General features: G+C 61.1%; 1 protein-coding gene across 1 annotated transcript; it reads left to right on the top strand.

The window, feature by feature from the left end:
- Positions 1-1,150: 1,150 nt before the first annotated feature.
- On the top strand, positions 1,151-14,792 carry LOC122154795. Its single transcript, XM_042806632.1, has 14 exons — positions 1,151-3,954; positions 4,210-4,293; positions 6,150-6,239; positions 7,236-7,327; positions 7,500-7,649; positions 7,853-8,007; positions 8,362-8,509; positions 9,005-9,142; positions 9,581-9,757; positions 10,043-10,204; positions 10,685-10,786; positions 11,199-11,301; positions 11,591-11,824; positions 14,590-14,792. Exons 1-14 carry the CDS (start codon positions 3,945-3,947, stop codon positions 14,790-14,792), a joined length of 1,848 nt encoding a protein of 615 aa, XP_042662566.1. The 5' UTR covers positions 1,151-3,944.
- Positions 14,793-16,202: the final 1,410 nt, after the last annotated feature.

Here is a 16,202-nt window from a genome sequence, read left to right as displayed (position 1 = left end):
TGTGATCAGTATGACATGTATAGCAGTTGTAGTGAATGTTGGAATCAAACTGAGAACGTGTGAGACCAAGAAGAAAATGTACCTTTAACCTGAAACACTGTAAGCACTGCTGCCTTTTAGAAACACTCCTTAACACCCCCCCTAGAGCTGAGACAGCAGCCGTTTAGAAAAAGCCTGCCGAAAGCTGAGACCCTGGGACTTTTAAAGGACCCGATGAGAAGAAAGCACGCCAAGAGGTGGAAACCTTCAAACTTCCAAAAGATCCCCTGGGAGGAGGACACTACCCCAGCGCTTCAAAGGACCCCATGGAAGAAGAGCAGGACGACTGTGATGTGACGGAAAGAGTCTAAGAGACACTGCTTTTAGAACTCGGGGTGCGTCGTGGCAGAGCTGAGGCTCTCCGCGCCCCCAGCGCTGCTTTGCCTATTGCTTCTCACCCCGAATTGACCGAACCCAAATGAAATGATGTATTTTCATACAGACCGGCTTCACTCCTTCCTAAGGCCCGGACGGGGCGGCTCTCCTCCTCCTCGGGGGAAGGCCCCGGGCGCGGGGCTCAGCGCGGGCGCTGGCAGCGGGGCACAGCCCTGTCTCCGGCCGCGCCGCAGCCGGCAGCTCCCGCCACGCGGCTCCTCCCGCCCAGCGCTCGGCTGCAGCACGGGCAGAGCCGCGTTCCCAGGCAGCCTGGCCGACCGGCGCGAACCCCGCCTGCCTCGACCCTCCCTCCCTGAGCAGCCCGGGCCCCAGGAGAGCCCTTGGGGCCGGCCGAGCTGGGCGCGCAGCTCCCGCTGCGGGGAGCGCAGCCCCGGCTGACGCGGCCCGTCCCGCAGCCCGCCGCTCCGCAAGCGCCACGGCCCGGCCGGCCCCCGGGGCTGCTCTGCCCGGCAACAGCCGCGCCATTGGCCCCGGCCCGGCCAATCGGCGGAGCCGGAGGCGGCCTGTCAGTCTCAGCCGGCCGGGGCCGGGCCGGGGCCGGAGGGGGCGGAGCCCGCGGGGCCTGAGGGGAAGCGGGGGCGAGAGCGGCGGGGTGCGGAGTGAGGTCGGCACCGGGATCGGGACCGGGATCCGGGACTGGGATCGGGATCGGGATCGGGATCGGGATCGGGATCGGGGATCGGGTGCTGCGGGAGCAGGAGCGGGGTGAGGGGTGGGGCAGGAGCGGGAGCAGGTTCCTCCCAGTGCGGACGGGCCTGTGCGGGGGCACCTGGAGACCTCATCCCCCACGGGCCCTGCCACGGCCCAGCTCAGCAGCCCTGGCCCCGAGTGCTCAGCCCCAGGGACAGCCCCACAAGCAGGGGCCGAGCGGCTCCTGCTGCTGCCCCGAGGGTCGCCAGCCCCATCCCCTGACAGCGGGAGCTCGGTGTGTCATGGCCACAGGCCAGGGGAAAGTGGAGCGGCCTCCTCTCGTCCAGGAGGCTGCAGGCTCTGGAGCAGGCCTGCTCTGGGGGCACAGCCCGGGTGCCTTTGCTGTCCCCAGGCCTCCATGTGCGTCCTGTGCTTGTGGACAGCCCCAGCTCTGGCAGCCTGCACGAAAGGGGGATTTCCAGACACGGAGGTTGTTTCTCCCTCTTGGTGAGAGCACGCGCCGGGGCTGTGTTGCCAGAGAAGCAAGTGGGAAGCGCTCCTGCTTGGACGCAGCTGCCTTGGCAGATGCTTGTGCCCCTCTCTTGGCCCCGTGCTCTGATTCGTGCCTTTCCTCCCACCCCAGCAGTGCTGCTGGCTCCTGGGGAATGGGGGTACAGAGGGGGGATGGTTTTACCACAGCTGGGAAGCTCCAGTCCGCCTGTCAGGGACTTGAAGCTTCCTGGTTCTTGCAGTATCAGGGGACTTTCTTTTGGCTGTTTTTTAAATGTAATTTTTTCCAGGGAAAGTGCAGCGTTTCTCTCTGATTGCTCCCTGTGTGGATTGTATCTCTCCTCGGCCAGGTGCGCAGTAGCTTTTGGACGAGGAGTGGGATTATTCCAGGGTGACGTGAGCGGTTGGGATCATAAGGCTGTTTTGTTTCAGGCAGGCAGGTGGAAATGTGTGCTTAGATCTGCCTGTGCTGCCTACCCTTTTGATTGCAGTGCTCCCCTCTAGTTCTCCGTAATACTCACTTCTCCTACTTGGCTCCAGCAGGCTTCAGTTTCTGTAAATTGATGCTAGACTTTGCAACTGTTTATACTTGACTCATCACAAATTTGGAAATTCCCTGTTCAGGTCTCTCTACTTTCTTCCCCCCACCCTTGTCCTGCAGAACCGTGTTTGACTGCAGGGCCCGCAGAGGCTGTGTTTCCTCCCCGTGGTGCAGAAAATACGGACGTGAAAAAGCGGTAGATCGTGATTCCGAAAAGACCCCTTTCTTTGTGCTCATTACCACATTCGGTTGCCTGTTGTGGGTTCTTAAATGATGTGAGTTACTCTTAAATGGTCTTAAATGATGAGAGTTTCTTAAATGAGGTGAGCTTTCAATGATGTGAGCCATAGCGATCCCTTGTTGGCATTCCTGTGCTCAGGAGGTGCATCAGAAACTCTGTTGGCATTGCTTCTGCCAGACAAGTAACCGGTGTCAGCTGATGCTCTAGTCCCAGCCCAAATAAGCCATCTGGAAACTCAGGGGACTGGGAAGTTTGGCACGTTAACAGCCGGGAGGTCTGCAGAAGGCAGCGAAAAGCCAGTAGAGCCCCGTCAAGTTGTCAGTGCTTAAACCTCCCAAGGTTTCCTTTGCGCTGTGCTTCCCTGCAGAACAGCAGCAAATCTCATGCCACCTACCGCTGGGGCAAGCCTTGATGTTTTCATGATCATGCTGCCATCCATTTTCTGTAGTGGTCGCCAGAGCAGGGTTCCCAGGAGGGACAAGGATCGGGAGGACGTGGTCATCTTGCCGATTTCCTTGAAACGGGGGAGTTTTATAAGCAGTGGAGATCTGACCGAAGGCCCAAACCGGTGGCCGGAGATGAGGAAAGGGGCAATGCAGAGAGGGCAGAACAGGCGAGAGGAGCACAGCGTGCTGTGGGAGCATCTCTGTATCATCACCGACCGGAGATGCCAGAGTGGGTCCAGAATATGCTTCCCTGGGACTGTGTAGTGGCCTGTAGCAGAGTGGGCAGAAGGAGCCTGCTGGGGAAGAGCCTGAGAAGCCAGGGGATGTGCAATACTGCAGTCAGCCCCGTGGCAGGAGGGAGGTCGTTCAGTCCTTCGGGCTGGGCTGCACAATCTAAAGCCTGCAGTGTAACATCCTGTACTGGATTTTGGCAGTTAGCGTTGGTCACCCATCTGATCAAAACCAGACCTGTTCTCCAGAGGTTGGCAGCAGCTGGAAAAGAGAGGTTCAGAAGACCTTGCTTTTTAAAACCTAACCCAGAGCAGAAGGCTTGTCATGGAACCTGTGGTGCCTTTAAGTGCAGTTTTCACGTCTTTGAGGGAAGAGGCATTTGGCTGCCAGTTTGTAGTGCTGACTGTTTTGCAGACTAAGCGTACTTTGTAAGCACGGGAGAGAACTGGACAGGGGCAAGTAAACGCTTCGGGCAACTGCAAAGAAGGGACGGGGTCAGCCTGTAACATTTCTGTCAGGGTCAAAAGTTAAAGGGTGTTTCCATTCAAAGAGGCGAGTCTGTCGGGAGCTGCAGTCTCCAGAATTGCAAACCCTGTGTGTCCAACAGTGATGAACCCTTCTGTTTCTTTCTGCTGCTCTCTAACACAGTTTCTCTGGGCTTTTTCTTCGCTTGGTTTTTAATCTCTAGTAGGCGTACCAGCTCAGTTCCATCCAGCCACTTGCAAACCTGCCAGTTGCCCACCTTCTGCTGGGGCCAAGCCAAAGGGATGAAGCCTCGAGCTCTTGCCAAGCCTGCAGCAAGGTTAAAGCACCAAGAAGTTCCCCCAGCCAGCCATGAGCCAGAGCGCAGGTATCTTAGCTGCAGTGAGATGGAAGAAGAGCCTGGAAAACAATTGCTCGTCAGGAGGCGATGGGAGCAGGTAGAGTGTGTGTGTGTCACCTGGGATTAACTGCCACCCCCAGCCTCCTGTCGGGGTCAGTACTGTACTTGCACACGGACTGAGCCCCAGTTCAGAGCAGCAATTCTTGTTCCTACTCCTGGGGGCCAGAGGGCTGCTCCTGCTCTCTCCTCCCCGGCGCATTCATCTTTTGTGTATGTGCAGGGCCTCGGTACGTGTGTGACTGGCAGGTTTTCTGCATTTTTGTGATTGGTCTCTCTTGTGTCTCTTAAACAGAAAAACTCGAGAAGTACTCCAGAGGAAAGAAAGAAGTGCAAAGAACTGGTGAAGAAAGAGGTGCCAGTCAAGGAGGGCATGTAGGTGAGTTCTGGTTTTAAATTATCTGGACGGTGTTGCAGCCAAAAGCCTCGTCTTAAACAATTGAAAGGAGCTGAACTCCTGGGTATTTTCCATTCTCGCACAGTTCTCTACTGCTCTGGACTTTACCGGCCACAGTCCTGGACTCTGGGCCTGTGCTGTAGTGAGGTCAGAGCAGGTATTCAGGAAAACAAAAGTGTGCTTTTCCAAAATGCTTACGAGACAGAAGGCAATAGCTGGCTGTAGACATGTGGGAATACACAGAAGTGGGCAGTGTCGCTCGGCATGAGAACAGTGATGTGGGTACAGCCATAGTGTGAGAGTTTTCACGGCCCGGAGCAGCACAGGAGGAATTTTCAGGCTGCAAGGGTGGCTGCCAGGGGTATGTGAACGCCTTCTCCCGAGTGTGGAGCTGGGCAGGGGAGAGGACAGTGCTGTTGCTGTTGGTGTGCAGCAGGTGACAGTGGGAAGCTACTCTCAGGACATGGAATTAGGAGCTGACGTCTTGGTACTACCAGAGGGTGATGATGCCCAGTGAGCAGAGCTGCCGGGCAGCGACCCCAGCTGCCAGCGTGTCATGGGCTGAAGGACTCCAGCTGCCGGCATGCCACAGGGATGGCCAAGCTCTGATCAAGCTGTCGGCTGGAAGAGTGCAAGCCTGCCCGAGGAGTCACGCCGTGCTTCATCTGCAGCCATCAATCTGCAGAGGAATGTGGGGAGGGGAATGCCAGGGCCAGGACCGGCAGGTGGGAATCGCTCTTCTCGGGAGCGGTTGGCTCAAGGTCCATAACCAGTACCCGTTGTTTTAATTCGAAGTCCGTAACGATTCCTGTAGTGATCAAGGCAAACATCACGCTAGTTACCTGTTCCTGAGGGCCTTAACATACCTTATATTCTCATAGCAGCTATAACTCCATATTAAAATCAAAATCATACTCTAAACTAAAATCAGAATGATCTTCTAGGATCCAAGCTATTTTATTAGGGTGTCTGTAACACAACTGGTGGAGTTGCTGGCTGGGTGTGAACAAGCTGCTGCCCGCCTGCCTGCCGCAAGCAGGGCTGCTCCCTGCGTGCTTTGAATGCAAACTGCATCTACGCCACGAAAACGGATTGCCTTTCCCCGGCACGTGAAGGGGGGCAGGGGCTTGGCACAAGCGCTGGCCGGGGAGACGCAGCCCGTTCCCATCTACCCTTCACACGGGGGGAGTCTTAGACAGCACAAACAGGATGGGTCCAGACCTTCCCTTTGCAGCAGGGTCAGTGTGGGGTGAAGGGTTTTGAAAGCGGATTGCCTTTCCCCGGCCCGTGACTACAGCAACCAGGCAAACACAGGCGGTACAGTCGGGGCAGCAGGTTTCTTGCCCTGCTGCAGGCTGCACAGGGCAGCAGGCACGGGGCTGCTGGACTGGGACCCCCCGGCGTCCCCGGCTCCTTTTCAGCTGCACCTCCTTGTCCCTCTTTCCCCCTGACGCTGTCCTTTCCAGTCTTTTGCCTGGTAGGTTTTCCCTTTCTGCTGTCACCAGTTTCACTCCGGGCCGACGAGTGTTCTCCTTTCGTGGTCTGCCATCTCCAACAGTTTCTTCCTTTCTAAAGTGGTTGTTTGCACCTCAAGCCAGGGTTGATGACCACAGAAGTCAGTGACAGCTTCCGTAGGTAATGAGAGGGCAGACACACCATCCGGAAGCGTCTATCCTCCCCACTGCCCACCTTGGAAATGGCAAGAAATCTCTATAAGGCCAAAAGAAGGAGCAGCCTGGAAGTTGTTCAAAGCAGTCGGCTGTGGTTTGGATCCCAGTGAGATCCGTGTGCTTAGAGAAGACTTTTCTGAAAGGCTCCTCACGTTCTGTGTCTCTTAGGCTGTAGAGGAGGACACGGATTAAAGATGTTAAAGCGGCAGTGGAGAGAAGAGAACATTTCTTTGGGGTTTCCTGTTCTGACAGCATCTGGTAAGTGATACTGGAACGGTCCCATCGACAGGCGCGTCCCCAGAGAGTGGAGGAGAGGAGCAGGCGTAAACCTCTTTTGCTTCCTGGTGCCGGGAGAGATTTTCAGCGTGGGAGAAAGGAGCTGACTGTGAGGTGCCAGAAGGTGCCGAGGCGCAAAGAGAGCACTCCACGGAGGGGGAGAAGCAGGGGTGTCCCAGATGGGTCCCGGGGCCGTGGCAGGCATGTGAACACGGGGCTCTGGGCTGAGCCGGAGGGTCCCGGAGCGTTCTGAGGGGGCCAGAAGGAGAGCTGGGGGCCTGGGGCACCCTGAGAGGAGGGCCTGTGGGCCAATGCTGAGCTGGGTGCCTACCCCCCGCGGTGCAGCCCCTGCCCCTCCCGGCCTGGGTGGCGGGTCACAATGGGCCCCTGTGACACCCCACGACACCATCTCGAGCCCGCGCGGCTGCAGCCCCGCAGTGTCTGACCAGACAGCGATGGGACAGGGCAGGAGCGCGGAGCTGGCGAGGCGCAGCCCAAGTCTTTCCCCGCCCCCGCCGGCAGTTTCCCTTAAGCTGCACCCCCCCTCCGCCCCCAGCCCCTTTCCTCCATTTTGCAGGACGGCGGAGGGACCCCCCCTCCACCCCAGGGTGGCCTGGGAGGAGGTGGGGGCTCCCCAGGAGAGCAGCTCTCTGCTGGAGCCCCACGAGGTGTCCATGGTGCAGCCGCTGCAGGCCGGTGAGTGAGGGGCCCCCGGGGCTGGGCAGGCTTGGGGCCAGTGAGCACCACCGGCTCAATGCCAGCATCCCATTGCCTCGGCACCTTGGCAGCTGGGGGGCCGCTGGTCCCAGGGGTGCGAGAGTGCCGGGGCTGCTCGGGGCTGGCAGCTGGCCCCAGCACAGCCTCCCCCCTCGGCTCTGCTGAATTCCGTGCTCTTTGCACTGCTTGGGAGGCTTCTTGGCAAAGATCCCTGCTGCCTCCCCAGCGACGACTCTTCTGTGTTTCCCAACCTCCGTGCAGGCGACCCATGGTCAGAGGAGCCTCCCCAGCCAGGACGGGATTCTGAGAGCACCTGGTCGCTGTCTTCGTTCGACAGCAGCGACATGACGACGGTGAGGAGCTCCCCCCTCGCTGGGACTCTTGTCCGTGTCATCGGCAGGAGCCTCGGCTTGTGTGAGCAAAGGGATGCGGAGCTGTTGGCACCACTCAGCCAAGCTGCACTGTCGGTGTGCTCGGCGTGACACGTCTTCCCTCCCTCCCTCCCTGCCTCCCTTCCTGGAGCAGGTGTTTGGAGAACACCTCCAGCCTTCGCAGATGACAGAAGTTCTCCTGGTGGCCATTGAGGCCTTGGCATCAGACGACGCCTCCGACAGGCAGATGGGCAGCAGCGTCGTGGACATGGCCGTGAGAGACCCTGCCGGCTGGCTGACGGATGTAAGTGCCCCGGGGCTGGATGGCCCTGCCCGTGAGCCCTGCCAGGCCTTGTTCTTCCCTCCTTCCCGAAGGCAGCTCTCGCGGGCCCCCTGAAGCCATTGGAAGGCATGCAGAGAGCGAGGCGAAGGGCAGCAGTTTCAGCAGCAGCCGGGGCGATGGCTGCACTCCAGCGGCAGCACCGCCTGCCCCTGTGTCCCCTCCAGGTGCCAAAGGTGACGAGGTCCATCCACAGAACCGTGGAGCGCATCCAGAGCGAGCCAGCCCGGCACAGCCTGGACTCGCTCCTTCTCCTGCTGATCAAGTGGTGCTCCGAAGAAGTGGTGGGGAGCCTGCTGAAGATCTCTCCGGCCTGTGACAGGTCCTGGTCTGGGCAGCCCGGGGTGGGGGGGCTTGTTTCCCCATGGGGAGAGGGGCCTGGGCAATGTGAGGACCCCCCCGAGGAGCAGGGCCCTCCATCCCCCTGCACTTCCCAGTGCCTGTGGGTCAGCCAGGCCTGCGGCAGGCCAAGCTGGCGAAGCGAGCTCGCTCCTCCCTGCCTCCTGGGGCAGCCCAGCTCAGCCCCCTGTGCCTGCCCGGGCAGGGCCCCCGGGCACCCCAAGGGAGGGGGGTGGGCAGGGCCGGGGCTGCAGCCCCGCCTGGCTCCGGAGGAGCTGGCTCGGGCACGGCGCAGTGGCCGAGGCAGCCCTGCTGAGCGAGCGCTCTGGGTCTGCAGCGCTGCCCTGGCCATGTGGGAGGTGATGCTCTCCGTGCCTTGGGCTTTGTGGAACGTCTTGATGGAGCTGCTCAACGTGCTCCAGGACCAGAAGCTGCGCAAGGTGTTCAGCTCTGCCACGGAGGATGCCTGCATCTACCCCTTGTTTGTGAGTGAGCGTGCACCCACCTCCCCTTCGGGGCTGTGCCTGCCACCCCCGGGAAACAGGCCCGGCCCCCTCCCGCTCTGCCTGCCTCCAAACGGCCCCTTCCTCCAGTCCAGACGGACACAGCCCCCGAGCCAGGGGCAGCAGGGACCTGCCCAGCACCCGCCAGAGCCCGGGCCAGAGCCCTGGGGCCACCCCGTGCTGCTTTGGCCCTGCTGAAAACGCCCGAAGCCTGCCCCTGCCCGGGCGCTGCTCTGCTTCCCCCCTGCCTGCTCATCCCCCTGCCCGGCTCTGCAGCCTGGAGCTCTGGGGCAGGGGCAGAGAAAGGGGCACGAGCCAGAGCCAGGCCAGTTGCTGGGCCCGGGGCAGAGGCATGGGCCCTCTGCGGGGGCTTCGAGGGGAGAGGAGGCCCCCCCTGCGTGTCGTGCTCCTCTGTGCCAGCGTGGGGGAGGCAGCCCTGCAGGCTCTGCCGGGCTCTCACCGCTGTCTCCTTTGTAGCTGCTGGTCTGTCCTGGCGTTGACCCCGAGGAGTTTGCTGCCCTCTACAAAGCCCAGCGGTACCTGAGGCATCCGAGCCCGCTGATGCTCTCGCTGGTGCTCAGGGTCCTCCTGACGCTTTCCGAGAGCCCGGAGATGGTGAGCCAGGGTGGAGTCAAGCGGAGCCGTGTTGTAGCAGCTGGGGCCTGGGGCAGTGGGCAACGGGGCGGCTTGGCCTTGCAAGGCTGGGAGTCAGAATGTGGGCTGCCAGCTCCGAGCACCCTCCCTGCCTGCTCTGGAGGAGGGGCCTGGTGGGTGCCCGGGGAGCCCTCCAGGCCCAGGGGGTTCCCGATCCCTCTGGCTCTTCGGGCCGGTGGGAAAAAGGGGTGGCTGAGCAGGGGCTGCTGCTCTCCCGCCCTTCCTCGTGCTTGCTCTGCATCCTCGTCAGTGGCCACTGCCTGCCAGGAGGCTGCTGCGGTGGCTCCCGTGGTACCTGCTGGGGAGTCGGCTGGGAGCCTGGTGCTCAGCGACCGGTGAATTTTGGCCAGGGCAGGCTTTCGCCGTGTCACGGTAAGGAAACTGGTGTGTTTCGCCCAGGCCAGAAGAATGCCCGTGCTGGTGCCAGACCTCGTGGAGACCCTGCAGGACGCCAGTGCTGACGTCCAGACGAAGGCCCTGCTGTTCTTCAGGAACGTGCTGGTCCACCTGAAGCAGGAGGAGGCCAGCCTCATCGCTCTGCAGCTGGCGGAGAAGCTCCTGCCCCTCTTCGATGACGTAAGGCTGCCGTGGGAGCCTCAGCTCTCCAGATGGGCCCTCGGCAAAGACAGCTGCCCTTCAGCCCGAGCCAGCATCCTCAGGGCTCCTCAGCCCCGGTCCTCACTCCCCTGGCACAGCCTCTCGGGGCTCTGGGGCCGTGGAGCCTGCAGATCTGGCCCGCAGCTCCTGTGTTGAGGATCCGACCCCAGAGCATCTCCCCTCCCGTCAGCCACGCTAACGGCCCTGCTCGCTGCGGGCAGGGAGCGGCTGGTGCTGAAGGCCCTCTGTCCTCCTCCCTGCCAGGAGTGCAGCCAGCTGCGGGAGCTCTCCATCAGCCTCTTCCGAGAGGTGGTGAAGGCTGTGGCGAAGCAGGGGAGAAACAAGAAGAAGATGGTGCTGCAAGTGCGGAGGGTGCTGCTCCCGCTGCTGCTCCACGTGGCCGACCGGAGCGAGAGCGTGGCCCAGGTGCAGTGAGCAGTGTCTCGGGGAAGGAGGTGCCGGCACCGCGGGGGTGTCTGGGGCCTGAGGGGCAAGGGCTGCTGGATGTCAGAGCCTGGGAACGTGTGTCACCTCGGGGTGCCACCTGCTCCCCTCCTTCCCTGCACGGGTCCCCCCACTGCCCGCCGTCTCCTCCCGCGCTGCTGCCTGCTGCAGAGGTGGATGGGGAGGTGGGGTTCCCCGCCAGCCCTGCTCTCCCCATTCAGCCCTCCTCCAGCACATCCCAGAGGGAGGGTCCCTGCAGCCCCAGCCCCAGCAGGGCCGGAGAGCCCCGCATAGACATTTCCCCAAATGCCCTGCCCTGCCCTGCCTGCTCCTCTCCTCCCGAGGGGCTGGGAACGGCCCGCAGCCTGGCCGCGAGGAGGAGGAGGCGGCGGAGGAGGAGGAGGCCGCCGGGTCTCCTTCCGCAGGCTGTGGTGCCATCTGGCAGCCTCTGCTTCTCTGCAGGCCTCCAGGGACACCCTCGCAAGCTGTGCAGAGTTCCTGGGGTGGACGAGGCTCAGCTCCCTGGCCGAGACATGTGAGACACGCCTGATTGGGGAGTGCTTGGTGAGGACGACCCCCAAATCCCCGGGCCTGGGCTGGACGAGGGCTGCCTGCCGCGCCTGGGGTGCAGGCTGCGCAGCTCTGCCCCGCCTGCCCTGCTCCAGCCCGCAGCCCAGAGCCGGGAGCTGCCCCCTCCTCCCCTTCCCTCCAGCACGGAGGCCCCAGGGGCTCTCCTCCAGGCCCCTCTCGCCTCCCAGCCCTGGGCGCTGAAGGAGAGCCCGGCCCCTCTGGGCCCTGGCAGCAGGACGGAGAGGGTCTCCCCAGCCCTGGGCCCCCTCTGCCCTGCGGCTCTCCCTGAAGCTCAGCCCCCCCCCGGGCTCTGGATGGCAGCTGGGAATCGCCGGGGGGAGGAGGGACTGGTCTGGCTGGCCGGGGAGGGGCTGCAGCATCCCCCGCACCCTTTTGCTCTCTCCAGTTAGCGCACAACAGGAGCAGGGCGGAAGAATATCTGCGCCAGAGCCTGCCGTACCTGAAGGACAGTCAGGCCAGCTTGCGAGAGGCGGCCGCCAGCTTCCTCGGTGAGCCAGCGCCCCTGGGGACCCTCTTGTGGCAGCCCGGCCCCAGCCCCCGCCGCTGCGCTGGCAGCGAGGGGCAGCCCTGGGGCTGCCAGAGCCCCAGCTGCCCCGAGGACGGCCCCGCACGCAGGTGGGCTCGCTGGGAGCCTCAGCCTCAGCTCCCTCGGGTCCTGTCCTGCCCTGGGGACAGCCCTGCGGAGGGGGAGGAGGGCGTGCAGCCGAGCGAGGGCCGGGGGCCGTGCTGCGGGGAGTGGGCTGGGGAGCAGAGGTCTGAGGGGAGCTCTGTGCCTAGGGCTGGCTGCACAGCGCCTGCGGAACCTCAGCCAGGAGAAGCGCTGGGAGATCTGTAACGGTGAGGAAGGGCAGTGCTGTGCTGGCTGGGGCTGCTGGGGCAGGGGCCAGAGCCCGGGCAGGCTGCTGCCGTGCCTGGCCGCGCTGCAGGGAGAGCTTTGCTCCGGGGGCAGAGGAACGAGTCAGGGGCCCTCGGAGCGGTCTGAGCAGCAGCTGCCAGCTCGGCTGTTTGGCTGTTTGTCTCGCCTGCTCCTCCTGGCCAGGGGCAGGGGATGCCTGGCTCTGGCACGCTCTGGAGGGGGCTCCTGGAGGGGGGGCGGGGGATTGACGTCTGCTCTGCTTCCTTCCCTGGCAGCCCTCCTGCCCTTGGCGAAAGACCCCGAACTCTCGGTCAGGTCCTGTGGCAGCTCACACCGTCTCAGTCCTGACCCGGACAGAGTGGAGCCCAACATGGAGATGGCGCCTGCGGTCGCTGGGCTGCTGGCTCTGCTGAGCACTGCAGGGATGAAACTCTTCGGAACGCGGCCCTGCCGACTTCTTTTCCACCAAGGCTGGAGCAACAAGCCCAGTCCCGCGGGGTCCTTCCCGTGGGGACCGCCCTGGGTGTGCTGAGCAGTGTCATTCCTGGGCGCTGCCTGGAGGACAGCACGCTGGGAGCCAGGGTGTCCTTGTGACGCAGCCCCAGCTGCCCCGCCAGAGCCCAAAGCGCGGAGGGGAGGAGGAGAGAGGCTTTAGCCCAGGCTGCCCCTCCCGAGACAGCTGGGGGCGTGAAAAGGCCCCTGCGCTCTGCCCAGCTGGCGCGTTGTTTGTCCCAGCACCCAAATCCTGGCTTGTGCTGGGGAGCCGTGCTGGTTGGGACGGGGTTATGCTGTTCCATAGCGTAGGATGTCCCACTCAGCAGGGAAACTGGGCGGGTGGTTGGCAGGGGGCCGCTGCTCGGGGGGGGACTGGCTCGGCATCGGTCAGTTGGTGCTGAGCAGTTGTTTTCATTTGCATCACTTGTCTGTCCTGGGTTCTATTTCCCTGTCTTTGTCATTCTCCTTTTCGTTGCAATTTGATATTGGTTTATTTCAGTTATTAAACTGTTCTTACCTCAACCCTGTGACTTTTCTCACTTTCACCCTTCCTGCTGTGGCGGGAGTGAGCGAGCAGCTGCGCGGTGCTCACTTGCCGGCTGGGGTTAAACCACGACACTGAATGGCAATTTTGCCTTCTCGGGGGGGAAAAGAAAAAGAAAAAAAAAAAAATTAAAAAAATCGCCTTAGGTACCTGCTGTAGCGTTGCCTTGTCGGGTGCCCTCGGTGCATCTTTTGCCACGTGCAGAGGCTTTGCCAGCAGGGTGTGTGCAATTTCAGCAGGAAAGCTGCTGTACACCAAAGCTGGCACAGGGCAGCAAGGCAGGCGGGGGGGGTTGGCGTGCTCCCTGCAGGTGAGGACACTGCAGAACCTTTGCTGGCCAGGCAGGCTTCAGCCGGGGCGGGGAAGGCTGGGGGTCCGCTGCTCCGTGACGGGGCTGATCTAGTCTCGCTGCGTCACTCTCTTCCAGCTCACTGATTTTTTTCCATTCAGATTTTTACATCTTTTGTTGTTGGTTTTCTGCTCTTGAAGTCTTGAGTTCCTCACTCTGCAGGTTCCAACCATCCGCCCTCTCTGCAGCTTCCCTTTCCCACCAGGCAAGGTTTGTCTCTGTTCTTTCTCCCAGCTCTGCAAATTCCCAGGAAGCTTGAGCACAGGTTGTGCAGCTTTCCTGTGTCAGAGCTTGGCCTTGGATGACAGACAGCCCGACCCGCTGAGTAGAGGGGAGGTGAGAAGAGCATGGAACAGGAGGAAGAAGAGGAGGAGCAAGACAGCACTAGAGAACGAACAGAATCAGAATCATCTAGGCTGGAAAAGATCATCAAGTCTAAACTGTAAATCAAACACTTCCATGTCCACCACTAAAACATTTCCCTAAAACGCCTCCTGGGAGCGCACTGATCCAGCCCAAATTCCCAATAAGCTTAGACTAAAAGTATTGCTGCGGGCCTAATGAGAACCCCAGGAGACTGGGGCGAGGCTGGTACTTGGGCCATCTGGCTGTGCCGCCTCCTCTGCAGGCCCTGATCCCTCCGGGGGATCTGTGCTTTTCGTGGCACACAGAGCCACCCACTTCCACTGAGCTCTTGGACAAAACCAGGGATTAGCTGGATCACTGCACCTCATTGCCTGAAGATGCACCAACCGTGACGTGGGCATTTATTGCAGTGCCCTGGTTTTGGCTGGGAGAGAGTTAATTTTCCTCCTTCACAGCTAGAGTAGTGCTGGGGTTTGGGTACGGTATGGGATTTGGTAGCAGAAGGACGCTGATAATACACTGATGTTTTCAGCTGTTGCTGAGATATCAAGGACTCTCCACCTCCCCGTGTCCTGCCCGTGCGCAGGTGCACAAGAAGCGGGGAGGGAGCACGGCCAGAGCACAGGAGCCAAACTGGCCCAGGAAATATTTCATAACATGGAACGTCATGCTGGGTACATAGAGGAGCTTTGGCTGGGAAGGAGGGGGTTCTCTCTCGCTCCTGGGATTGTGGTTTTGGGATCTTGGCTTTTCCGGGATCACGAGCCAGGACTAGTCTAGGCCTCGGTCAGCAGGTGGTGAGCAATCACATGGTCCATTACCCGTTTATTCCCTGAGAAGGAGACTCGTAGTTATTCCTGTTTTCTTTTCTTTCCGTCATTCAACTGTTCTTATCTCAACTTATGCATCTCCCTTTGCCCCTCCAGTTCTCTCCCCCGTCCTCTGGGCAGGGGAGGGTGAGCGAGCGGCTGCGTGGTGTTGGGCTGCTGGCTGGCTTTAAACCACGACACAGCAGAAAACCAGGACACATGCTCCGTGCTGTCCCCAACTCCATGCCCAGTGAGGTCCCCACCTCTGTTCTTGGTGCCACCCCTGTCACATGCTTGCCACAGGCCCCAGAGCCCACACCTTTCAGGGTCCCTGCTCCTTTGCTTGGTGCATCCTAGTCCCCATCTTCGTCACCCCACATCCCCATGCAGCTGGCCCCGTTCCCATTTCTGTGCTCATCACTTTAGGCGTGCCTCTGATCAACAAAGTCCCTCTCAACACAGGCAAGTCTGCCTTTCACAGAATCCCAGAACGGTTGAGGTTGGAGGGCACCTGTGGCAGGTTCACCCGCCCGATGAAAATCGGGCTGCCTGGCGGTTGAACCTCTCCTGTGCCCTTGTTCTCAGGGCTTTGTGGTATTTGGGGCCCTCGGCCAGAACGGGCTGGTACTGACCCCAGGTCACATTCGGCTCGGGTAGAAATGGAGTCCCTGGGGAGCCAGTTTGAGCTCGTCCCACCCGGAGCAGCGTGCTGCAGGTAAGGACTCTGCCCTTGGGCTGGGACACTGCCCAAAGCTGTTCCTCGAGGTTGAGAGCCCTTATCATTCATTAGGTGACTGATTGAGCATTTGGGGTTTTCCGTTAAAAACCTGGTTAGAGTTTTGTGTGTTCGTTAACCCCCTAGAGATCGTTTTGTGTTGTCTCTAAACTTCTAGAGATTGTTTTGGGTTGCCAGTTAAACCCCTGGTTACCATTTCGGCTTGTCAGTAAACCCCTGGAGGGCCTTTTCGGTTGCCAGTGAAACCCCTGGTCACCATTTCGGGCTGTCGTTAGGCCCCCAGAGAAGTTTCTCTGGTGACGGCTTGTTCTCCTCTCACGGACACTGGAACCTGCTGGCTGTGTGGTTGCGGAGCGTTGGTTCATTGTCTATCCCAATCCCTGCTGTTTTTCCTGGTTTCTGTGTTTCTCCGGGGGTTCCCGCCACAGCCCCTCTGGACACCCCCCAGTGCAAGCGCCTGCTGAAGCGGCGGCCCCTGGAGCAGGCTGCCCAGGCCCGTACCCGGCCGGGTTGGGCCTGCCTCCAAGGCTGGACACTCCGCAGCCCCAAGAAAGGAACCCCGGCCCTTTCCCCAGCCCGGGGACAAATGCCTGCTCCCAGCAGCTCCGCAGAGGCTTCAGCACCAGCAAAAGCCTTGTGCGCCAGGCAGATCTGTGGGGTGTGAGCCGGCAGTGCCCACAGCCTGTGCCCTGCCTGGAGGTGTGGGGCTGGCCGCACCGGCCCTCAGCCTGCTGCTGAGGGGGCTTCTGCGCTTTCGCTTCGTCTGCAGGGAGATGGGGGCTGCCATCCCCTGCTGGGAGAGGGGCTGTGGCCGCAGCTTCCATCTCCCCTGCGTCTCAGAGGGTGAAGGTGTCACCCAGTTCTTGGGGCTGTACAGGGGAGAGCTGCTGGCCCCCGGGCAGGAGCCGCCTCATCTTCTGGCCCCCTTCCCAGCAGCCTGCCACGGCCGCAGCCGGGCAGGGTCTGAGGCGCCTTCCCAGCTCCTCTGCCCTCCTGGCCAGCGCCGGGGAAGGACTCGGCACCTCTCAGAATCCTGTCGTCCTCTCATAACAACACAGTTGCTCAGGCAAGATTCGATTCGGGAGTTAACACATCATCCTCTCCGCCTTTACAGTTTGTTTCAGCTTCTCATTTCTCTAACAGATCACGTCCCACTAAAGGCTTCCGAGCTCCGGGGAAAGAGAAAAATGGCTCTGTCACCCACTCTTTTCCAATTCTGAATGTTAGAGGCCTA

Source organism: Tyto alba, unplaced genomic scaffold (genome assembly GCF_018691265.1).
Source record: "Tyto alba isolate M040663 unplaced genomic scaffold, T.alba_DEE_v4.0 Super-Scaffold_48, whole genome shotgun sequence".
NCBI lineage: Eukaryota > Metazoa > Chordata > Aves > Strigiformes > Tytonidae > Tyto > Tyto alba.
Note: the sequence above shows the minus strand (reverse complement) of the source record. Positions and strands in the feature narration are given on the sequence as shown.